Consider the following 24,650-nt stretch of genomic DNA (forward strand, 5'->3'; position numbering starts at 1 on the left):
AGGGGAGGAGAAATACCCCACAAAGACAAGAGGGCGGGGAGAGCAAACCCAGAATGGGGCTTTAAGCTTTCTGGGGCTTGTAGTCTTCTCGGCGACATTTCCAACACCTTCTTGACAGCTACAGTGTTATGCTGTGACCTAGTAGGCGAAAGGAAGCGCTTTCAGCCCTTACAAGCAACAGCTCTCTCCCCCTGTCCCTCGTATATTTCCTGCGCCCTTAACGAAATAGGTAGTAGTTGTCGCCATGGCAGGGAGATGCAGAGCTGGTGTGGCAAAAGGTCCACTTGTGTGTGAGCTCTCTGCCCTTCCAAGTTGGTAGGTGTCCTAATAAGGTTGCCAACTAATCATTAAAATAAGCAGGTCAGGACTGCTCTTGCACCTTCCCTAGTAAGTTGAGACACAGGAATAGGCTGAGAAAGCACAGCTACAGGGACCAGTTCAACAAATTAGTATTCTACCAGAGTTATGGTCTTTCCCCCAAAAGCTGAACATATTTTAAAACTCTGTGCAGTGCAAACCTAGTGCTACTTGCACTATAAAAAGGGATAGAGGTTCCCCGCCCCCAAGGTATTACAACTCCACATCAGCTAGCTATAACAAAATAGCACAAATTAATTTGATTTCAAATGCCTGGGGAAGGGAAAATTTGTTTTTGTTGAATGCATTTGCACAGGATGTAACTGTTAAATGTCAAAAAAATTTCTATGTGCTGCTAGTCAAGGCCTACTGAAGACTCATCTTTTACCCAAATATTAGAATTAAAATAGTGTAAACTGATGTGCTTGTTTCTGTAATGCCACTGGAACTATTCCAGTTAGTAGTTTTATCTTTATAGTATAGCTTTCAGGATTAAATCTTCATAAAATCATAGAATTATAGAGTTGGAAGGAACCCAGAGAATTATCTAGTTCAACCCCCTGCAATACAGAGATCTCAATTAAAGCACCCATTACAAGCATCTATAAAAGGAGGAATTCTCTCCTCAGCCCTCACACCAAATCTGCCTGGCTCTGTATTGTCTCAAATACAAATGTAGCCCTTCACGGCCTAGGACCCTCGTACCTACGGGACCGCCTCTCCTGGTATGCCCCACGGAGAGCCTCAAGGTCCATAAATAATAACACCCTAGTGGTCCCAGGCCCTAAGGAAGTTAGATTGCCTTCAACCAGAGCCAGGGCCTTTTCAACTCTGGCTCCAGCCTGGTGGAACGCTCTGCCTCATGAGACCAGGGCCCTGCAGGATCTGATTTCTTTCTGCAGGGCCTGTAAGACAGAGTTGTTCCGCCTGGCCTTTGGCTTGGAGCCAATTTGATTCCCTCCCTCCCTCCCTCTCTTTCTTTTTTCTTTTCCTTCTCCTCCTGCGATGAGGCTACATTTTAATATTTTAATGTTCCATTATTTTAATGTTGTATTTTATTTTTGTTTTTAAGTTGTAATCATTCATCTTGTTTTTACTATTGCTTGTAAGCCGCTCTGAGCCCGGCCTTGGCTGGGGAGGGCGGGATATAAATAAAAAATTATTATTATTATTATTAAATGAAATGTCACTGTTGCAAGCTAGATATTAAATGGCAACCCCATCCCTGACTCACATGCATAAAAAAATAGTTTGATGCATTGTGGCTTTTGTAGATCTTGTCAACCTTTGAAATAAGAAAGGGTTGGGTGATTATTGCTCTGGTTAGTGACTCATGAACTGCCATGCAAACTTTTGCTGAGGTTTTTTTTTCCTGACATCTGCCTTACCAGTGTACTCATGGTCCACCCTCAGCTTGTAGATAAGGAGATAATGGCTCCTGTTGCTTTGTCCCTGCTGCTGCCAATCCAGCAGTTCGAAAGCATACCAGCTTGAGTACATAAATAGGTACCGCTGTGGTCATGCTGGCCACATCACCCAGAAAAGCTGTCTGCGGACAAACGCTTGCTCTCTTGTCCCAAAAGAGATGAGTATCTAATTTGACTGGACTCAACCATCCAGGGATACTTTACCTTACCTTTACCTAATCAATGAAGGAAGTTAAGGATGCTCTGTGCTTTGTTAATTAATAAGACATGTGAGCAGCGGGGGGGGGGGGGGAATTCAACTCACTGTGTGAAGGGATGTGTGTTGTTGCTGCCTGAGCAACTGGGACTGATTGCAGGAACTATGGAATGATTTTGCATATGTGTGGGGTGGGCATTCTCTTCGTTGTGGATTCATTGGCTCTGTCCCTGTGCATGTGTTCTGACTGGTACACTCCTTGACAGGGATGTACAGTGGTGCCCCGCAAGACGAACGCCTCGCAAGACGGAAAACCCGCTAGACGAAAGGGTTTTCCGTTTTGGAGGCGCTTCACAAAACGAATTTCCCTATGGGCTTGCTTCGCAAGATGAAAATGTCTTGCGAGTTCCTGCGGGTTTTTTTTCCTCCCCCCCCTTTTCTAAGCCGCTAAGCCGCTAAAAGCCGCTAAGCCGCTAAAAGCGCTAATCCGCTAAGCCGTCAATGGGCTTGCTTTGCAAGACGAAAAAACCGCTAGACGAAGAGAATCGCGGAACGGATTCTTTTCGTCTTGCGAGGCACCACTCTATGTAAGCAAGAGAACATATAAAATGGGCACATGGAATTTGGTTCAGAATTTCTCATAGCTTTCTGCCTCTGACTATAATACTACTATTTTCTAATTTTCACAAGTACCAACCAGTCACATTCCTCATAGAATAAATCCTGAAATGCAGAGAAATGTTAAACTTCCTAGAAAGTTTAGCATAGTTCCCAAAAGCACAACTATGTTGCTAGTTCTGGCAGTTTTCAAGCCGGAAAAAGTATACAGATGGGGACAGCAACTTTTACACAACCAACTTCCATTGGTTACATTTATTGCTCAGAAGTTCATTACACTTCTCTCTCTTGCACAAAGTTCAAGGCTAGACGAAGCACACATAGTTGTGCAAAAAAACATGGCAGTAGCATCTGGTGAGAAGAGCCCTACTGCGTAGCTCCATAAATAGTAGAAGGGAGTCTGGGCTAGAATATACATCTTCACCCTTTTTTGGCTGAGTAAAGTATAAACTGCAACTTGTGGAATTAGTGATCTCATTCCACTTCCAAAGAGCAGCTCAGGTTGTGAGGTGGCAGCAACCAGATCCAGAGTCAGGTTGCCTTGAAAGGAACTGCACCCCAGAGAGTTTCAAGGGGACCTGTCTTTTTCAGACATGGGGCTGCTTCTTACGATGCCTCTTTCCTGCCTGGGCACCACGTTGGGCCCCCTTCATCAGGCCCTTATACTGTCCTTGAAGTTTTGCGCTTTTCCTGCCAGAAAGAGAGAGAAGAGATTAGAATGAGTACTGCCACAAGCACAGCAGGTACATGTGTAGTTCTCCCATGGAGGCTTTAGGTGCCCTGCTTCTGCAGTAAAAGCAGGTCTGGGATACCAGTGAAAAAGGAAGCTTCAAATCTCAAGAATATCCAGCAGAGTGCTTGAGATAAGAGAACATAGCTGGTTTCAAGCACACACAACTCCATGGCAGCATTTTACAGATAGAGAGAAATCCTGAACAGTGACACTGAGTTGCATCGAGTTAAGTTCTACTCTTAGTAGACCTATTGAAATTAAGGACCTAAGTTAGTCAAGGCCATTAATTTCAATGTGTCCAAGCAGAACTAACAATGCTCTCCTATGCTCTCCCCACAGCATCCCCATATCATACCTTCTGTTAAGTTTGGCTCTGTTCAGTGGGATGTAGGCATAAGGATCCAGGCGGCCCTTCTTGATATCACCTTTGCCTTTCTGTAGAAACAGAAGGGAATCAGTGCTTAGTGACTGGAAGCAAGACATGGAAAAATGTAGACTTCCACCAAAATGGGCATTCACATCAGCTTTCACAACGTCTATCAATGCCTCACATTCAGATCAATTATTCAAAACTGGATCTAGCTTAGAGATACAGAGATTCGTCTTTAAAAGGGAGCCAGCCTGCAGCCCTGTATTTAGGGTGAGAGTTAATAGAATGCAGTGCTATGTAGAAGACTGCCATAAGTAAGTCAAGGAAATTTCCTGGTAGGAGACAAGAAATCTGCATTGTCTGTACCAAGACATCTTTTAACATACTTTGAGACTATGAATCTGTACTCGAGTTGCTTGGTAAGTCCAATAAACAAGGCTTCCTATGATGTGGGGAAAGTGGCTCTATACAAATAATCAACTTCTGAGAGTTATGACAATGCCAGGTCCTAACTATTCACATCATAATCTTACCTTTGCCTTGTATGCTTGCCTAGGTGCTGCATTCTTGCCAATAGGCCGATGGATTCCAACACCTCCAGCTGTGAAGAACAAACAATAATGGAATAGTTTCTAGGCTTCTCTCAGCTGTACAAAAAGGTTTCTGTGCAGTCCTCCACTGGATTGTAAGCTTCTTGTAGTCAACAATGCTTGAAGTGCAGCCAGCCTGTTTGAAACACTTTCCCCACCACTCAGCTTCAGCAGCACGAGAAAGCATACTGTGGATGGGCTATCTGTGTTAAGGTTTAACTGGGAGCAAGACACAGCACTGAGTGGTTTTGTAGGATAAGCACAACACATTATCCCCTGATTCAGAGGTCCAACTGGGCTTGAGTAGAAGTTGGCCATGGTGTGGAACACTCTTCCAGCAGAGATTTGGCAGGTATCCTAGCTTTTGACTTTCAGGCATCTCTCATATGCCAGCAGGCCTATACAGCTGCTTGAAATGATTATTTCGTACTCTTTTTAACGGTGTTTTATGTAAACATGTCATTGCATACCATCCTGAAATTTTCTGAAATGGTGGTATATAAATAACCTTAAGCAGTAGCATCTCATTCTCTTTCCCTTCCCTATTACAGGGATATGTATCCAATGTGATAAGGCAGCTAAGTCCACACCACCAGCCTTGGAAAAAGCACTTACCCTTATACTGTGGTTTTGCATCAGTGCCCAGTTCTTCATCATCTGCTTCTTCCCGAAATCTGCGCTTTTGAGCCTTTTTCTGCAACAGAGTTTCCAAGCATCAGCACTTGCTACATGAATCAGGCTTCTCACTAGGGTCCAAGGCCTTCTCCCTTTCCTGCATTATCTGCTTGGTAACAAGAACTGTATTTGACAGTCAAGCTCAGTTCCCCTTTGATTTCAGCAAGCAAGTCACCTTGGCAACTGTGTGGGCCTTTAAAGAAAATGCTTGAAATTCCTATTTCCCCCCCTCCTGCCCGTGTCTCAGTACTTACACTTCGGATCCCGACTTCCTGCATAAGATCTGCCATCTCTTCATCCACTCCTGTAACAGAGAACAAAATTCAGCGTGAGAACAATACATAAAACATCTTTGTAAAATCTTTTGCATTTATAGTTAAAAGTATGCATTTCAGCTGTTCAATATGTTTTTACACATTGAAATGATAAAACTTTAATCAGAAGCAAACACCAAAGTGTTCAAAGGAGCTTACTCCCAGAAGAGTATGGACAGGACTGCAATCATGCCACAAGCACACCAGAACACTCTTTGAAAAACTGCTAGTGCTTCATTTTTGTAATAATCCACACACATTTTGGTTGCTGTTTTTTATTACCAGGAAACAATGTAAGTTGTGTTAACATTTAACAGCTGGTAAGCCCTGAGCAACATATTTTAGATGTTCCCTAAGATATTTGGAGGAGGTGCTGCTGATTTGTGTTGCATCCTATAGCACTAACTCCATTTGGCACTAACTCCATCCTATGGCACTAACTTCCATTACATGGAAGAGTGCTTTCTCTGTGGTGGCACCTACATTGTATTGTATGTTTTACTGGACTGCTTTATGTTTCCAGTAAATTATTATATTATTACATTATAATTATTTAATTATTTTAATGGAAGGGCAGTATAAAAATAGTTTGAAATAAATACATATTTAAGGACATTATAATTTTATGTGAAGACAGTGAACGGTCTTAATTTGAAAGGGCTAAAAGTGTCAAAAGCCCTGGAGTGAATCACATGTTGAAAGTAAAACAAATAAATCACATGTTCACCAGCCTACATAAAGCCCAAGTTATCTAACTTCAAACAATTCCATCAAACAGTATCGGGATCAAAAAACGTATACAATATTGATACTATCATAGTGGAACTGGACTTCACAGCTGGTTAACATAAACTATTGCTTGGATACCAAGCCCAGTCATAGTTTGTAGACCACTGATGGCCAGTTTTCAGCTGAATACATTAGACCATCCACCAGTACCTTTAGCCCCTTCTTCTTCTTCCTCCTCCTCCTCTTCACATATAATGAGACGGCCATCAGCTGATACCTTGAAGTCATGGCTGATTTTAGCAGCCTGGCCCGTGCCTGGTTTGGTAGCTGCATAAAAGAAGATCACAAAAGACTTACAATGAGATAGGACAGCCCCTTTCTCTCAGCATAAATGATCTCCCACTTTCCCCAAACTGAAAAGGCAGATTGTGCCACTGTCAAACTGCTCCTTACCCAGAACCCTTTGGGCCACATTAGGATCCAAGAAGTTGAGGGGCTCATCGCCTTCTCCCTCCTTAAGCCAGGCCTGGCTTTGTTGCCGTGGAACTTTCCTGGTTTCTTTTCCTTTGTGCTGCTTGATGTCATCTTCAAGATCAGAGTCCGAGTCTGCCAGGACCTCCTCCATACTGTAAACAAGGCAGGAGGGAATGCAAGTGGTACTTACTGAGGGTGCAGAGGAAGATAGAGAACACTTCACCTTCTAACGCACTTGCCATGGCAGACACCCCTCCTGCTCTAGCCTTAAAAAACCGTAGCTTTTAGGTTCAACAATGGCATGACATGAAGACAAGACCAGCACTACATTAATACCTCTCCCCCATGGGTCTTTGCGATGGTCCTCCTCCTTCTACAGAAGTGGCTGCTGCCCGTTTCACAGCTTGCCGCTTGCGGTTCCTTGCCTCAGCCTTGCGGATATTCAGCAGCACCTTGCGATATGACTCAGGAAGCAAAGCCTGCAAAGGCTCAAACCTGGGAAGTAAAGACGGAAGACCAGTGTCACAGAAATCAGTCTCTTGCGTATCCCCCACTACCAGTCATAGAAGTCAGACAGGCATTAGACCAGTGCTTAACCTGTGGCCTTCCTATTGCTGGGACTAAAATTCCAGCTAATCCCAGACCTTTGGCCATATTGGTTAGAGCCAATGTCATTTGGAGTCCAGCAACATCTGGACTACTCTCAAGTGCTTGGTCATCACTCTTAAGATAGGTTTTGTGCTCATGAAGCTGTATCCAAGATGGCACAGTTCAAGACAAGCACATCTAAGAAGCAAGTGCTTTGGAGTGAGCTTAGAACTTTTCCTTCCTGAGCATCACACCACAGGATCTCCCCAGTCCTCCCTCTAACCCCAGAACTTACCCAAATTTGCGGATCATTTTGGAGAGGAGGTTTCGCAGCTTCATGCGGAAATGGCGTCTCATGTCGTCTGTCAATCCTCCTATGGCTTCTAACTGGAAGCAGAGCACAAGCTTTAGAATTCTGATGCCCCCCCCCCCACCACACCTTGCATGAAATGAATTCCCTTGGTTCTCTCTCATGCATGTGCGCAAACCTGCCTCCCTCCCCGGGCTTTTACTGCTTCCCAACAGCACGATAAGTGGGACAACACCTCACCAAAGCTGGGAAAAGAGTGGATCATTAATTCCAATATATACCCATGAACTCTTGAGTCAGGAACTAGACAAGACAATGGGCAGAAATAGATTCCAACAATTCAGGCACCTTTCTGCGTCACTCCCTTTAAGTTATGCAAACTAAGCTACTCTTATTCCCAGAACCTTCCTTCCTACAGGCTGCCCTAGTGTATTCCCCCTTCTCACCATGGTCTCCAAGTGCCGACTCAACAGTGCCGTGTCCAGGAGCAAGAGTGCGACCTTGAGGAAGCCCAAAGCTGACTTGACGACATCCCGCGTCCGTGAGCCTACCATCAGGCAGACATGCTGCATGAGCTGCTCCAGGGCATCTGACCCAACGTGTTCTGCAGTAGAGTAAAGCTAATCTTAGACATACTTCAATTCTTCAGGCTGTACTGAGAGCCAGACAACACAGGGCTCAGATTACTTTCAGCAAGTTTTCTGCTCAGCAGCAACCCAGCACAGGCCTCACAGTGCTTACAACTGGTGTGGTGCTTGGAACCCAAAGGGCACAGAGCTCTCTGCTATAGTGAATACAACCATTCATGTTACCCTTAGACATATTCATTAGCATCCATGCAATAAGCTCAGTTCAAATAGTCTCCAAACTCTGTTTGGTGCCTCCCAACTTTTGGTGCCTGCCAATTGCAGAAGAATTCTGTGTACTAAACTACTGAGGCTATAAGCATTATCCAGCATGTTTTTGGCATTCAGATCTCTCACCTTTGAACTCAAAGAGCAAACGGGCAAGAGCGAGCACCGTGCAACTGATCATGGTGACTGAACCAGTCAAGCCCGCATAAACCAGGAGGAGATAACGCTGCATTCCATCTGGAGGGAATAAATGCTGGGGGTTATTGCACTGAAACTGCTAAAAGTAAGATACCAACTATACCAACACAGGTGGGATTGGGGCTGAAGAGGCTCCCCCAGAAAGTGCCTACAATGATGCAGAAAACCCAATGGGAATGAAAGGTTTTCAAAAGTGGAACCCAGGCACTATGGAGACAATGCTAACATCCAGGTCTCTGAGTTAGCTGGAATATCAGAGACCAAAAAGACAAGAGTACAGATATCAATAGTAGACAGGCAATATTGGGAAGGGAACAGGCAACAGTTATAATAGACTGAATTAGGAAGGACAGAAAAGCCCCCATGTTCTGGCTACTGAAAACCCTTCTTCTGAAAGCAGGAACCAATCTGAAATGTTAAATATGTTCTGCTTTATACAGTGCAAGGGTGTATAAAGACTGGGATATTCAAAGCCTCAGTGAATCTGGGCTAAGTGAATCCTGCATTTCTTTAATTAGTGTGGAATTTAATATCAGATGCCAAATTTAAAATTCTAGTACTTGTGATTCAAGGATAATCTGAAAAATGTGTAGGCATTGCCTGATGAGATCTCTGAAACAGGAGAGAATCAAGGAGGATTTCTAGTAGTCAGGTGGTTAGACTTCAGTACCCTGCATAGATTGCCCTTTGCTAAACAGAATTACACACAAAAAATCAATATGTACAGATTTTCAGTTTGCACAAAGTTCATCCAGGTCTCAATTCAGCAATTAAATGCAAAATTTGGCAAAACTCAGAAGAGGTTATACGGACCAGTGATAAGAGGAGAGTTGACTAAAATTACTGGAATAAATGAAGCAGAGATGGAAAGCAATGTAAGGTAGTCAAAAATAGAAGGGGTGTACATAGGAGCCAACAGCATTTGACAGAAAGATAGGGGGCACAGGGCAAAAAAGTCCATCTCTTTTTGGTAACAGCCCAATGTGGCCAAACCAGGACTCACCGTTTGGTGTCGGGCCAAAGCGCAGGAAAGCATGACCAATCTCTACAAGTAAGTTGTACGCGTTCTTGCGGGCACCCACCGACACCTCCTTGGTGCAGAGTATGACCTAAATACAAAGGTACCTGTGATCACCCCATACCACCTCTGCCTCCCAGTTTTCAACATCACTGTATTATCAGCATCAGCTTTCAGAGAGAACTGAAATATAAGCCATTGGTCTAAAATGTATTACCAAATCAGAGCTCCAGCTAATCTATGACTTTCCCAAGCACAAAAACTACAGTCATCAAGTTGACCTATAATCTTTTTAAATGTGTGACGACAGACAAAACACTTTCAGCAGTAGGGAACTTCTTCTTCTGAGGATTTCACAAAGGCAGTAGCTATCTAATCCAGATTCAAGGAGAGAGAAAACATTTCTAGTTCGTTGCTTTTAAAAAAGAGAGCAAATCAGGTGAACCTGAAGATGGAGCACTGCAGAGCAGGCAGGTCAGAAACTGGCAGTAACTTCCAACTGTCAGGGACTAAGACAAAACTGCATAAGCCCTGCCTGTTGGAGTAAGTGGGAGCAACAACCCACTACAGGGTATCATCCTCCACAGATGGGAGAATATATTTATTCCCTCATCGCAAGGTAGGAGAAGCAAAATTCCTCATTCTGAATTACAACAGCTTATTCACAGCATGAGAACAAGATGTTTGTAATGCAAAAGAAACAAGGCAAGCAAGGAATGAGAGAGGATTTCCATGCTGAATAGCTACACTTGCCAAAGGGCTTGAGTTTGTTTGCAGCAGGTAGGAGAGAATAAAATTCCATTTATGGGCCAGAAAGATGTGGGGACTCAGAATATAGTGGAACTTGTACCATAACTTGGCTCTGTTTGGAGATGAAGATTTAGTTCCGTGCATGCTCCCACCTCTAGCCCCAGAAGTACTATTTCTCCCCATCTTCTGCGGACACAAATGCCCACCTACTTTCCCCATTCCTTGCCTGCCACTGCCTTTTCTGCTCACCTCTGGCACCAGGGCAGTAACGAAGTCCTCATGCTCCACTGCGAGCTGCTTGACAACATGGAAGAGGCACTTCAAACGGGGCTGGGAACAAAGAATGGGAGTGTGGAGTTAGAGGCAGGCAGGGACAGCAATCTCTTATTTCTATCACCACCCGTGCTTCAGCACCCTACCCACCACAGGGGGGAAAGCAACAAGTGTCTTCTCCCCAGACACCTTCCTTACCCTCTTGGCAGGTGAAGTGGCACTGGGAAGAGAGCCTAGCAGGGCACTCTGTAGCTCCTCCAGATGACTTCTAACAAAGTTTTGACAGGCAGGCCTGTCAGAGGCACATATTTCCTCCAGCACCCGATAAGCCTTCTTCTGTATCCTGTGGTCTTTGTTCTAGGATGATTATACCAGACAAATTAGTTAGCAAAAACAAACTGCATGCACACAAGAACAGAGGCTCTCAGCCTGCACAATATGGAAGTTGGGGGAAGAGTATTCCAGAAACCAGGTAGAGGCCACATCTATAGAATCATAGAATTACAAAGTTAGAAGGGACCTGAGGACCATCTAGTCCCTTTTAGATATTTTAGTCGCATAGGAGCTGAATATCTGTCAGTGGTTTCCATGTGGTTGAGAGACTGTTTAAATGTCACAAGCGTATGGAATGTGAGGGTCAATTACATGAGTCTTTTGCACAGAATCAGCATCAGTTGGATCATCTGAACATTATCTTTGCTACACAGAAAATGTTCAAGGATAAGCAGCTCCCACACAGCTGGGAAAACACCTAGGAGGTTACCCCTGTGGCCAAGAAGATGCAAGGATAGGCACTCAACATGAAACAAGGACCATAGGGTTGCCCAAAGCAGACAGCTAGGTTATTATCTGATTATGCCTGAGCAGGATAGCAATGGATCATAGACAAACATGCCCTACTGATTCCACACAACTTTGGGAGCAGAAGCCAAGTAATATGGATAAGGTCAAACAACTCTGCAGCCTCCTTCTGAACAGATTAAGACACTGTCTCCCTAAATATAATAGCTAAACTGATTTTAAGGATGTCAATATGGCACTCTCAGGAAGAGCAGGGATCATGGTGGTCAAAGCTAGCAGGCCTGGAGCTTGCAATGTTCCCCAGCATACACTCCAACAGCCAACTGAAAGGCAGCTCACCTGTAAGGAGGATTGGATGGTGCTATAGAGGTCATGCAGAGATGGCTCATCTGCATAAGGGGCCATGGCTACAACAAGGTCGAAGACAGAAAGCCTGCAACAGGGAAGGCACAGTTAGCAAGCGTGAACACAAAAGCTAATCTTTAGGACTCTGCTTCTCCCTGGGAATAGTACAAAGCCAACTACTTATCAATGCAAACCTACCAGATTCCACAATTACTAGGGCCGGGTGCATCCCTCTCTCTCTGCCTTCTCTGACTTGCAGGGAGAGGGGAGCACCTGGGAGGAACAGAGGAAAAAATCAGGCCTCCAATGAGCTTAACAGGAGTGGGGCAGAGAGGGGCTTACTCCACAGAAAGATGAAAACAATACTGATTTACATAGGCCTATGCACATAGGGTTAAACCACAGAGCCTAGGACTTGCTGATCAGAAGGTCGGCAGTTCGAATCCCCGTGACGGGGTGAGCTCCCATTGCTCGGTCCCTGCTCCTGCCCACCTAGCAGTTCGAAAGCACGTCAAAGTGCAAGTAGATAAATAGGTACCGCTCCGGCGGGAAGGTAAACGGCGTTTCCATGCGCTTCTCTGGTTCACCAGAAGCGGCTTAGTCATGCTGGCCACATGACCCGGAAGCTGTACGCCGGCTCCCTCGGCCAATAAAGCGAGATGAGTGCCACAACCCCAGAATCACTCACGACTGGACCTAATGGTCAGGGGTCCCTTGACCTTTATGTAACAGAAAAGTGGGTAACCCATCTGAGGGTACTCTTCTCCACTGTATGGAAAAAGATGGATCCAAACTCTGGGGTGTCCTTACCTAGTGAACTCTGAACTATCAGAGCTGGTCAGTTTTTCACTAGCTTTCTCTAGGAAAGCATGCACCATCTGCAATAGAGATAAAGAGAGTGTCATCCCCAGAGCTTTCCTTTTGCACCACACATACATTGTTATATTTGTATGCTGTCTTTCCATAGTTCAAAACATGCGCAAGGCAGCTCACAGCATGGGAAAACACATAATTACAAACATAACCAAACGCAGTCATAAACAATAAATAAAACATCAAAAAGTACACAAATTGAACAATTTCCACATAAATGCTATTATAAAATCTTTAAAAGGATACAAAAAAAAAAATCAGTATCAATAACAGTAGCACCCTGCCCCAACAAAAACCACTGAACTGAGCAGCCTCAGTTTTTGTAGGTGTCAGCAGTCAGAGCCCCATTCTCCTAGCCCTAATGGGGAAAGGCCTCCCCCCCCATGTTTGAGATCCACTCTCCTAGAGTGGCTGGGGCACCCCAGTCAGATGGGCGGCATACAAATTATTATTATTATTATTATTATTATTATTATTATTATTATTATTATTCCTAGCAACGTTGTTCACTTATAGAGCTGGCCCACATGAGGTGAATGATATTGCTATTACAATCTATTACTCACACTTCATTCCAAGGTCCCAGGGCAGGTTACAACAATTAAAACACAATATTAAAAAACAGTTTAAAATAAGCCCTGAAACCCAAGTCTTGAGAATTTGGAAACTAGTAACACTGCTGGCTTCCCACTTTCTAGAGGAAAGGTGGAATGACAAGCAAGTGGTGACGATCTCAGAAGTCTGGTCTTGTTCACAGAGCTTTGCTCACCCCTGGCTCCGTCACAGTCAAGTAGGCCCTTATAGTGTCCAACACAGAACGCCGCTGTACAGGGCTTTCGCTGACACCACCCTCCTGGCTATAGGCATTGAATAGAATGGGCAGGAAGTTCTTTGCAAAACGCCCAACTTCAGCACGCTCGGCCTCTGCAAAGAGAAGCAAATATAGAGAATGGAAAGAAAGAAAGAAAGAAAGAAAGAAAGAAAGAAAGAAAGATGCTGCTGGTAAAGCATGTTTCAAAATGTTGGAATCGGCAGCTCCAGCCACAGTGACTTAGCTAGAGTAAACTGAGCAAGGGTCACTTCCACGGACAGATCTTACCTGTTTGACAGCCTTTGTTAATTAGCCTGCGCAAAGCTTGGCACACAACGAGCCGCAGATCAGGGCGATCGCTGATGGCCATGCCCAAAGTACGTGCCAGTCCTTTGAAGGAGGATACCACATCGGTAGGCTGGCTGCAGAAACCAGGCAGAAGGGTCCAGATCTGAAAGACAGAGAAAGGAGCATTGTTACAAACCACAGTTACTCTCCAAACCTTTTAAGCACAGGGTGCCAGACCTAGATGAAGAACTGTTGGGGTGCTGCCTCACCTGCCACTGCAGTGTATCATAGATCTTGGCTTCTAAGTTCCGTTTAGCCTCGTCAAGCTCTGTGGCTGGAGAAAGGTAAGAGAGAGGTCTGTGACTGTAGCTTAGTATATATGAAGAAGTTAACCTAAGGGGAAAATCAATGCACTCTGCCTGTAGGACACCTGGAGTTTGCACATTATATAAAATCTCATGAAATTAACAGGCAACTGCTGTCATGATGCACTCCATACAATAGATGACCCATATATTTGTGCAGATCTAACCCGTATCCAAAGCCACAATTGGTGCAGACCCAAAGGATGAATTTCTGCTTGCTGAATGCAAACAGTACTGGTATGCAACAATAGACTATAACTAAATCCCAAGACGGAGACTTCAAATGTGGAGCTTTAACATCTGTATTTTTTTTTCATTCTGTATTCCCAAATACCCCAAATCTGGTACTTGCTGATGGGTAAGGGAAATCTCATTAGAAGCTGGATTTTGTTTTGGGATGTCTGGTATGGTAGATTTTCTGATGGATTCCCCAGGCGGAATGTACCACAGCTCTACTGCAATCTTAAACACTAGAGATGGAGCTGTTGTCGTGCTCTTTTAAAGTCCAACACTCAGGTCTGCTGGTATGTGCTCATGGTCTTGCCCATCTACACTGTCAGTTACCTCTGTGTTTTAGAGTGGCAGCCAGTGGCAGGAAGTAACTGGAGAAGAAGGCAAGGGGTGCATCTCGGATACTGTCTCGGAGTACAGGAAGGAGCCAGCTTCGGGGGAAATCCAGTGTCTCCCTTGTGGAGGAAGCAGAAGAGAGAACAAATGACAAAATTAAGAGGATTGGGGAAGCAATGTACCTGGGTATGTTGGATTTTGGTGCCGATGTTCCTTTGGGAGTACTTTCAGCTACAACAATGCCGTAAGATAGTGGAGGTGTGAAAGCCACAAGTAGTAAACACCCAGCTCAGCCTACAATCCTGTCCAAGAATTTCTGGTCTTGGAGCATCCAACTAAATGGCAAAGGCAGATTCAAATGCGATTTTGCTAACCCATTCTAAACATGAGTTTGCAACATGCAACAGTATTCCTAATTAATGGAAGAGTATGGGATCCCAACTATTCTTTTCATATGAACTCTGATGCAGATGTCCATTCAGACATTTCTATCCTATTCAGGTGGTAGTGAAATCCGATTTGATTCTGCCTATGGCCACTGTTAGAATAGGATGTTGAACTAGATGTCTTGATCCAGCTGGGCTTGTCTTATGGGAAGGTATAGAAACATCAGAAACCCAGAAAGGCAGAGATTATACTCACTCTGTGCCATCAATATCTAGGGGCACAGCCTGTAGAACCACCTCGGGGCCCATAGTGGTCACTGCAGCCCCTAGAGTCTGGTCGAGCAGCACGGTGTGAGGAAAGTGTGGGGAGCCACGCAGGTCAGCTAAGGACTGTAAGCACTGCAGAATAAAGAAAACGAAAGAGAGCATCACACAAGTAAGCATGTGTTATAAAACAGCCTACCCTCTTATAATGACTCCTATCACTGACTTCTTTATATCCACTGTATAACACACATTTATGCATCCACAAATCTCCAGCTCACGATCCTAAGAGCTCTAGAAAAGTTTAGCAACAATGCATCTCAGAAGTTTGCAGGGCCTCAGTGTCCAAATGTTCTTTTGCCATGGGGATCCCTTCTTGTCTCTTGTGGAACAGGGCTGTCACCACAGAAACTCATTTACCTTACACATGGTGAGATGGCACTGATGCCCACACACTTCAAAGAAAATCTTCAGAACCTGCAACACGGAGGCCCATGCCGCATGGAATCGGTATGTCAAGCCCTCTTCCACTGCCCTGCAAGGAGAAAAGCAAATAGCTATTCAACACGCAGCCTTTCAAAACCAGGATTTTGACCTCTTTCCCTCAACCCGCTGGGCCACTTCTTCTACCTGAACATCTTGCAGACGTGAGCAGCTGGTCCAGAGGGGGTGGCAGAGGAAACCAGCCCCAGCTCTGCCATGTGGGGGGCCACACATTCATTGAGCAAGACCTACAACAAGAGGCAAACACACACACATAGACCTTTAGCACTAGCCCACTCTCCTTACAGCAGGGGTGGGCAAAGTCCAGCATGTGTCCCAATTGGGCCCACAAGGCAGTTTTCCTCAAACCATGCCCTCTTACCCACATGGTGACATAGATGCCAAACAATCAGGAGCATTAAAGTGCTCCAGTTATTCGTTGCCAAGAGAAACTTGTGCTGCTAGCTGACTGGCTATACAGCAAGCCTGCAGTGATGGACTGTGCTAAGGAGTTCCCCACCAGCACAGCTGATGCCTCCTTAAAGCAGGCTTTCGGTGAGTGCCAATCAGTGCTTGCAGCAAGCTGGCTGTAGGTCCAAGTATCCTGTTACATCATGGGGTTGAACAGAAGCTGGCAATGCAAAAGTTCTCTGTAGGTGTCTATTCACAAAGAGGACTTTTGGGGAGAGTGGGGTTGCTTACTTTCACTGAAATGCCAAACAAATCTTTATTTCAGCAGCACACAATTCTTGACAGCCCTACATGGTACACTTGGGAGAAAAGATGGGACAGTACCTTTAGGGTTTGAGCAGCAGCCGCCACCACTTGTGTGTGAGGAGAAAGGAAGCAGTTCATTGCCGCACTGAAGAGGCGGGAAAGGTGAGCCCAGCACAGATCCCACTGCAGCCTAGAGAATGGAGAGACCTTTTGTTATGGACCAGCTGGGGAGTAGACCCAACACCACCCATCCATCTTCCCCACTGCTCTCCTCCTTACTTTGCCAGATTGACATGTGCCCGCTCCATGACAGATAGCCAGGCCAGCAGAGGCTGCAGGTCATTTTCACTGGGTAAATAGTCATATAGGGCCTGGTAAAGCAGAATAGATAGCGTTATTGGTGGTTTACTGCATCTGCATTGTTTTAAAGTTGTATTGATACTAGCTCGTGAACTGCTTTGAGAAGGGTTTTTGCCTTGGAAAGTAGGATATATATGTACCAAAATGAATAACTAAATATTTGAGCCCCCAGGGCTGGTTATGCACCTCCCACTCATCTAGCCTGACTCTTACAGTACTCACCATGATGATCTGGGCATTGAGTTCAGCTGGCAGGCAGGATGGGGGCGGCTGGGCAACGAAGAGGCTGTGGAAAGCTTTCATAGCACATGCTGTCACTAGCTGGTGGGTGGAGAGAAGATGTGTAAAAATAAGTTCTTTTAAAAGCACCAGATACATTGGCTCCCCCACAAAAGCCAGTGTGCCAAATATGGTAATGGAGTGTCCCTCCTAAAGTGACAGGGCAATTATTTCCCATCCTCAAGAGGGAACATAGGTAATTCATACCAAGCTCCCATTGGTAACAAACAAAGACTATTCATGCTTTCATTCTTATTGAAGCATGTTGGCTCTCCCCACTGGGCGGTGTGGCATCCCCTGAGCAGAGGCAGCACCACAAAGCCACTGTTAACCAACAGAAGAGAGCTCACCACATGGCTGAGGGTCATAACTCGAAGGAGGGTCTCGCAGCAAGATTTGACAGATGGGGCAGGCAGGCAGGGCAGCAAGTCACGCAGCAGAGTGAGTACATGAAGAGTGGTTGTGGCCTCTTTGGCACCTGGAAAACCAAAGAGGTCTAGCACTGCTACCTTCTCCAACACAGTTTATTATTATAAAACTCACAGCCCACCCTTCAGAGAGATTTGTTCCAGAGCAGCTTGCAAATATTAATAAAACACAACTCATGAATCTCCTGTCTCCAATACCTCCAGCTTTCTCAATCTCTTGCACGCAGAACTTGGCAGCAGAAGATGCAGCTGGGTGATGCGAGGGAGCCCCATCCCCAAAGAGGAATTCGCTACCTCTCAGGATGGAGCAAACGCCATGCTGAGCAGCCTTGCGGACCTGCAACCAAGGAAAGGGGAGGGAGAGAGGGTGGTGAGCTGGGCTGTTTACTTCATGCCCAACTCCAAGCAGTTACATACTGGAAATGGGCTACATCTCTTATTACACTTTATTGTTAGCCCCCATAGGCATTCCACATGGAAAGGTGGGACATACATTTAACAGATGAAACAAAAGTGAAAGTTAGTGTGGCAGCGTTGGGGTGCATGCTGCCAAGTGCAGTGAAACTGACTGGTTTGTGCTGAGCAGGGTAGGTGATGTGAACTCACCTTGGGCTTGACATGGACAGTAAAGCTCAGAATGCCATGAAAAACTTGCATTGTCACAGGGTAATTCCAAGCTACCAGGTTCTGTCTTCGCAGCAATGTAGCTAGGCAGGAGAGCACCTGAAAGGAGACAGATTAAGGATGGACATAGAGTGCTATCACTATGCCAAGAAACATCCTTCCAGTTTTAAATTTCTGATGCATCTGACACCACTACCTACGCCCTTTATCTTTGGGCCTATCAACAGGATTCATTCAACCCAGCACTGCTCCACACACCTTGCTTGTGGGGGTGGTGGGGTGAAAAGCAATAAACCAAGAAGCTATGCAGAATGGCCCCTGACTCCGGGACATGCATTTTTAATTTATTTATATTTCATTTCTGCATTATTTCCCATGAAACATGACAAAGGGATTTCACAATACAATCACAAGGGCACATCACACTACATAAAGGATTCCATTAATCACAACAGCTGCCTACACCCAATATCCAGATGTCCCTCCTGCCCCACAGTTAGTCCTCTCCTGAAACACTTACCCAGCGCAGGGCCGAGGTGGAGTCTCCACAGGCTTGGGAGCCTAAGATCCCCATAAAGGCCTTTGATGTATCAGAGAACTTCTTGATCAGCACAGGACCTGGTACCCTATTTGGGAGTTAAGAGATAGGAGGAGGCATCAATGTTAGGCAAAAACAATAGCAAGTACAGTCATACCTTGAAAGTCGAACGGAATCCACTACAGAAGTCTGTTCAACTTCCAAAATGTTCAGAAACCAAAGTGCGGTTTCTGATTGGCTGCAGGAAGCTCCTGCAGCCAACTGGAAACCACGGAATCCCAGAATGTTTGAAAACCAGAACACTCACTTCCGGGTTTCAATCATTCAGGAGCCAATTCGTTCGGGAGCCAAGGCATTCAAGATCCAAGGTATGACTATATTCCACTACCCTTTGCTTCCAAGGAACTTTAATCTCTTGCAGCTAGGCTTAGTTTGGTAGCACCCTATACTTCTAAACTCCCAGTACATGAATCACCCACTCCATTTCAAAAGACAAGAGAGTCACCAAAGGCCCAGACCAGCTCTTGCACTTCATCACTTGCACAGTTATCCACTGTCAAATGTAAGAGCAACAACATCCACACTTGGGTCATGGTGGGGAATTCTGGTCATCTTATCTAAACAGAGATATTGTGAAGTGGTAAATGTACACAGAAGTGCTTGAGTGATGAGGGCTGCAGAAAAGATACCAGAAAATGAATGTCTAATAGATTCAAGATTTTTTATCATTAAGGACAGTTTAAAAGGTCAGGGACAAAAAATTGCTAGGGGACTTTTATTTCAGTAACACATCATATTAATGTGTCAATCAATTAAAAAGCAACAGCAACACAAAGTGGAAGGATATTTATCTTGGGGACTCATTGCCAAAATACAAGAAAAAAGAGGTCAAGAGTGTAAATGGATTCACAACAGGGCCCAACGCATTCAATAGCTACATCCAGATCAGCCTTTGTCCGGGAAATAGTCAAGATAGCACTGAAGGTTATGCTTGCATCCTCAACTGTTCTAATCCTTTTCTAAAGCATCCTGATGTGGGCCACTGGTTTGGTCCAGAAGTACTTTTCTCATGTTCTTCGAACTCACCTCTTCAACACCAGATTCAGCAGGTAAGCAACAGCAGCCAGGGACTCTGGAGATTCCACAGCTTCCAGAGTAGTCATCTGAGGAGACATAGTATCGTGCAGGAAGTAATTAGAAAGGATGTTGGACTCCCTGGGATTGCATCTTGAAGTCTAACGGAGCACCTTTAGGTTAGTGGTTTGTTTTTGCTCTTATTATGTTTATATTACCGTATTTTTCGCTCGATAACACGCATCCGACCATAACACGCACATAGTTTTTAGAAGAGGAAAACAAGAAAAAAAATATTCTAAACGAAACAGTGGATGTCTGATTTTTGTGGTTCATGCTGTGGCCACAGACATGTGATCTGACGGTGAGTTTGGAGTAGCCCAATGCAAAAATCCTGAGGATCCATGTGGATCCATGTTTGTAACCACGTTTTTGCACCACTGTGGCCCCAGGCAACAGTGGGTGCGTGATTTTTTTGGTGCAAACTGTAGCCATGGACATGCTATGTGATCTGATGGTGAATTTGGGGTGACCCAGTGCAAAAATCCTGAGGATCCATGTGGATCTGTGCTTTGTAAAAACGTTTTAAGTGCGGAGGGAAGGAAAACCACTCAAGGGACAAGGAGCACGCGTGGAGTGTGTGGAGAAGGATGCTGCTAATAATGCAGAAGAGGGGTATAAGGGGAGAAGGCTCCTCTCCTCTCCCGCTTTGCTCCTTTAAAGCAAGCAGTTTCTGCTTCTCTCCCTCCTCCCCCCGCCCCCCAGCGAGCTGAAAATCTTTCCTGCTATTTCCAGCAAAGCGGGAGAAGAGCCGCTGAGTGGGGAGGAGAGAGATACAGAGAGCCTGCTTGCTTTAAAGAAGCCAACCAGACAGGAGCCGCTTACACTCGTGTAAGCGGCTCCTCTCCTCTCCCGCTTTGCTCCTTTAAAGAAGCAGGCTCTCTGTCCCTCTCTCCTGCCCATTCAGTGGCTCTTCTCCCGCTTTGCTGTTTCAAAGCGAGCCATGGAGGAGGGAAGCATTCGCTCCGTAACACGCACAGACATTTCCCCTTACTTTCTAGGAGGAAAAAAAATGTGTGTTATGGAGCGAAAACTACGGTATGTACTTTGTGGTTTTATTCTGTATTTTTACGCTATGAACCACCCTGAGATCTTCAGATGAAGGGCAGTATCCAAATTTAAATAATAATAATGGCAACAATAACCTGGCCATATGCTGGCTCATGTGACAATCTTCCCCCACCTCCCATATTGTTATGATAAAATGCAGGATATGCTGCAGGGAGCACCCAATCATAGCACACCACCACCAGTATATGAGTGTCAGAAATATAGACGAGGGCTGTGTTGTGGGGCTCAATTGTTATCATGAGTTCATTGGCTCCCTCTGCAGTTGCTACCATGGATGCACCATTTTGCAGTTTTCTTAGTGGTATATTTCCCTGTTCCCTAGGCTGAGTGCATATCAAGTGGAGCCTTATCTCACCACCACCACTCCGACTGGTGTTTGGAATTGTTTCATCCAGTGGGATTGGTGTTGGTTGTGCTTACTGAATTTTATTTAAGCTTCCCTGAAAATTTTCCTTGAAGGGCAAGATGTAAACATAGTAATAAAATAAATAAGTAAAAAGCATGAAGGGAAGCAAGATAAACTGTTCATGCAAATGCTACAAGGTCTTGCCATTACTTCCTGTCTGCTATTTGCCCTATGACGGTCAAGTCTGTTTGTTTATTGGGATTATTGATGGGTACTGCCATCACAGCAGTTGTTGGTAACCACACTCAACTGTACATATTAGTGACCTGAAACCTCCAGGTAGCTCCTGCCTGCCTCATTTCACAGTACTGGTACTTACCAATGCACCAAAATACTCTGTCTCACTCTCTACGCCACCCTGTGCTCGGATCACCTCGGTGACAGCAGCCAATACCGCACATATCTATCAAAGAATACAAGTGTGAGAGTTCAGATTAAAGCCCAAATTAATTTAACATTCCCTCACAACATGCCACCCCAACACCTACATGTAAGTATTGTTGTCCATCCCCATGAATGCTTCCCGGAGAGACTGAAAACTTCACCACTGATTACTGGTCAGCATGAGTTTGACATAGATAAGCAAATAGTTGGAAGAGCAGATCAGCTATCTATAACCACTGTGCTGCGCTCTTGAGCTGACATGAGAGTAGGAAGGTTGTGTCAGAACTACAGATCCAGGGAGATGAGCGGTAGATTGACATTCATTTCACTTGCTCCTTCAATCTGGAGATGGAGGCACAATGCCCACTTTTCTAATTCTTGCAATCTAAGTATGAATTCAAGTTCTGCTTTAAATTTCCAAAATGGCATAGCAATTCTTTCTCCATTTCCCTCAGAACAATGAAGGTGTCAAAGTGCCCCCAATATGTAGCAGGAAGCCAGTGCATTCATAATGTGCCTCTGAGGGTCCATCTCTTACATTATTACCAGACAGCCATCAACTACAAACTGTTCAATCTGGAATAACAAATATAGTGCACACAGTTCTCAGTTACAAAGGGAGAGAGGCAGACTGGCAACTCTTATGAATATGATTACAGTGGTACCTCAGGTTAAGAACTTAATTCGTTCCGGAGGGCCGTTCTTAACCTGAGGTACCACTTTAGATAATTGGGCCTTCCGCCGCCGCACAATTTCTGTTCTCATCCTGAAGCAAAGTTCTTAACCTGAGGTACTATTTCTGGGTTAGCGGAGTCTGTAACCTGAAGCGTCTGTAACCCGAGGTGCCACTGTATTACTTATTAATATTGTAGCTTTAGGGCAGTTAACAATGAGCTAACAACATAACTGCTGCTTGTGTGACACACTGTCAGTTGACTGCTGTAACTTCTTTTAGTCTATCACTTTGGTTGCTTGGTATCCACTTTTCTGCATTCCTTCTAATGTATCGTTTCCCACTTTCTTCTCTGCTGGCATCTCTTCCACTCCATCTCCTCTTACAGTCAAAAACTGACTTTTTCCTCTGTGTGCTTTCCCCCAATATTCTTTGCCCCTCCCTTTCACTGCCCTTGTGACTTCCTAGGAGTTGGCATTCAATTACCTCCTTGTGAGCCGCAGAGTTGGACTCCCAGAAACGCTGCACTTTACTGAAGGTGAGGCTGGTGCAGTCACTCAGTCCACTCAGGAAGGTGGCTGAAGATTTGTGGGTCTTAGCAGTTTCGGCATTGTCATCCTCCTCCATGTGCAGCTGACTCCCTTCCCCATCCCGTGAGGCAGGCAGGGGTCCTGATGACTGCAGTTCATTGTGCAGTTTCAGAGCATCCACAGTCAGGTTACTGTTTTCTGTAAGGGAGACAAACCTTCAATCAACACTGGGGAGGGAACACACTTCATAACGGATTGCTATGAGGTTTCTGTCCATATAAGGCCTACCAAGAGAGTCGCAAATGACAAGCCAAGTTGTTTCCAGGCAATCCAGAAAGGAGTTTAATCCACAACAGGCTGGCCATGGCTTTAGATAGCTACTCACTGGCTTGGTATCAAAGTTTGCACAAGTATCCTTCCACAACTATTATTCCAACTTAATCATCAATGAACAAGCACTACAGACAGCGGTACTTCACCCATAGCAACAAGGGTGGCTGCGGAAAATGAAATGTCACACTTAATAGGAGAAAATATATACTTCTTGTCTTTTGTATTGTGTTATGGGGCACATAAGATGCTGACACTAGCTATATCACACAGGGTGGGTACAGGAACTCATTCATGTCGGACAGTTCCAGTTTTAACGTTCAATAACGTAGGATAACTAAACAAAGTACATTTCTCCGGGTGAAGAATGCTTTTCTTCAACCCCATGACGCCATAAGCCCTTGTAGGAGATTTCTCTCTCTCTGAATCCCTTCTATTCCGATCCCCCCTCCTTCTATAAGTGCATTCTATTCCCCCACTTATCCTGGCCGCACATACCGGATCGGGGAGCGAGCAAGCGACCCCGGGCAGCCAGGCGGTAGCGTCTCCCCTCCGGGTTACTGTCGCTGCTATGCCCCTTGCGCCAGCGCTTGAGTTTACTGGCAGAGCCAGAGCGCAGCTTGCCCGAACGCCCCATTCTGAACGGCGCAGGCCACGAGAAATCCCACGTGCAGCTCCTCAGTTCCGCCTTGTTTTCCAAGTACTTCCGGTTATCCGCCTCCGTGCGGAGAATCAACTTCCGCTTTCCCTTCAACGTTTTCCGCCGCTATCCAAAGAGGTAAAGGGAAAAAAATACAACATCCACTTCCGACCCCGTTAATAACCCTCCGTATGCGACGAAAGGGTAGTGGGCGTAAAAGGCCGGGAGTAGAATCTTAATGCTGCCGCAAGTCCTTGACTCACTAGATGAGTCTATTTGTCTGCTATGGCAGCAGAAGGTGTTTTCTTTTTTTAAAAAAGGTGGTTAAATTGTTCACGAGCGTGGTGAGGATTGATAGCAAAAATTAGATATAAAGCGGATTTCGAACTTGTGTTTTTTTTTAATTAACTAAAACTATTGTTTAATGCCATATTCGTTGATCCCATTCCTTCTTGACAATTATTCGCAGAAAGGCATGGGTTCCAACTCCATCTCTGCCGGGTATTAGTGTATTGACTACAAACGCCCAAATTTAGAATCCCCTCCATACCAGTGCCAACGTTTTGCAATCGTTTTGCAGAGTTTTTCAGCCCAATTTTACGTTTTGCAGTGGCCCCCGAACTGAGAAATTGATACATCAAACCAGGGGTCATGGGTGTCACCTCAAAACCCAATGTTGTCCAATACTCTCCAAACCAGTGCCAAAGTTTTGCAGTTGTTTTGCAGCAGAAACCTCAAGCTTTGCAGCACTTTCCAAACAGTGTTTTCTAGTTAACAGCACTCCAAACCCCAGCTTGTCTAATTTACTCCAAATGGATAGTTTGATGAATCTGTTTCACAGTTTGGGGGATGTGGCAAAATGCCTGAATAACTTAGGCA

General features: G+C 45.1%; 1 protein-coding gene and 1 long non-coding RNA gene across 5 annotated transcripts; one reads left to right on the forward strand and one right to left on the reverse strand.

The window, feature by feature from the left end:
- The first annotated feature begins 3 nt into the window (after positions 1-3).
- Positions 4-16,531, forward strand: LOC307216727. Of its 2 annotated transcripts, XR_013839283.1 has the most exons (5): positions 4-141; positions 4,577-4,643; positions 14,535-14,710; positions 15,187-15,346; positions 16,394-16,531. It is a non-coding gene; the product is annotated as an uncharacterized lncRNA (long non-coding RNA). The 2 variants fall into 2 exon arrangements; XR_013839284.1 differs by lacking the exon at positions 4,577-4,643.
- Positions 2,823-23,840, reverse strand: RRP12 (ribosomal RNA processing 12 homolog). 3 transcript variants are annotated; one of them, XM_079977225.1, is made up of 34 exons: positions 23,630-23,840; positions 22,758-22,999; positions 21,534-21,617; positions 19,690-19,766; positions 18,586-18,691; positions 18,048-18,164; positions 17,640-17,778; positions 17,364-17,491; positions 16,957-17,055; positions 16,654-16,745; positions 16,453-16,564; positions 15,805-15,905; positions 15,595-15,709; positions 15,167-15,309; positions 14,522-14,643; positions 13,862-13,926; positions 13,593-13,755; positions 13,263-13,417; positions 12,431-12,498; positions 11,615-11,708; positions 10,673-10,831; positions 10,451-10,531; positions 9,437-9,542; positions 8,365-8,472; positions 7,828-7,985; positions 7,367-7,458; positions 6,820-6,978; positions 6,463-6,635; positions 6,220-6,336; positions 5,221-5,267; positions 4,907-4,985; positions 4,235-4,302; positions 3,687-3,766; positions 2,823-3,288 (listed from the first exon to the last, which is right to left on the reverse strand). In XM_079977225.1, the coding sequence occupies exons 1-34, from the start codon at positions 23,766-23,768 to the stop codon at positions 3,186-3,188; spliced, it is 3,891 nt and encodes a 1,296-aa protein (XP_079833351.1). In that variant the 5' UTR covers positions 23,769-23,840; the 3' UTR covers positions 2,823-3,185. The 3 variants fall into 3 exon arrangements, with proteins under 3 accessions (XP_079833351.1, XP_079833349.1, XP_079833350.1); XM_079977223.1 differs by having other exon boundaries at positions 5,221-5,270; positions 6,214-6,336; XM_079977224.1 differs by having other exon boundaries at positions 5,221-5,270; positions 23,630-23,839.
- Between the last annotated feature and the right edge of the window lie 810 nt (positions 23,841-24,650).

This window comes from Podarcis cretensis, assembly GCF_951804945.1.
Source record: "Podarcis cretensis genome assembly, chromosome: 5".
NCBI lineage: Eukaryota > Metazoa > Chordata > Lepidosauria > Squamata > Lacertidae > Podarcis > Podarcis cretensis.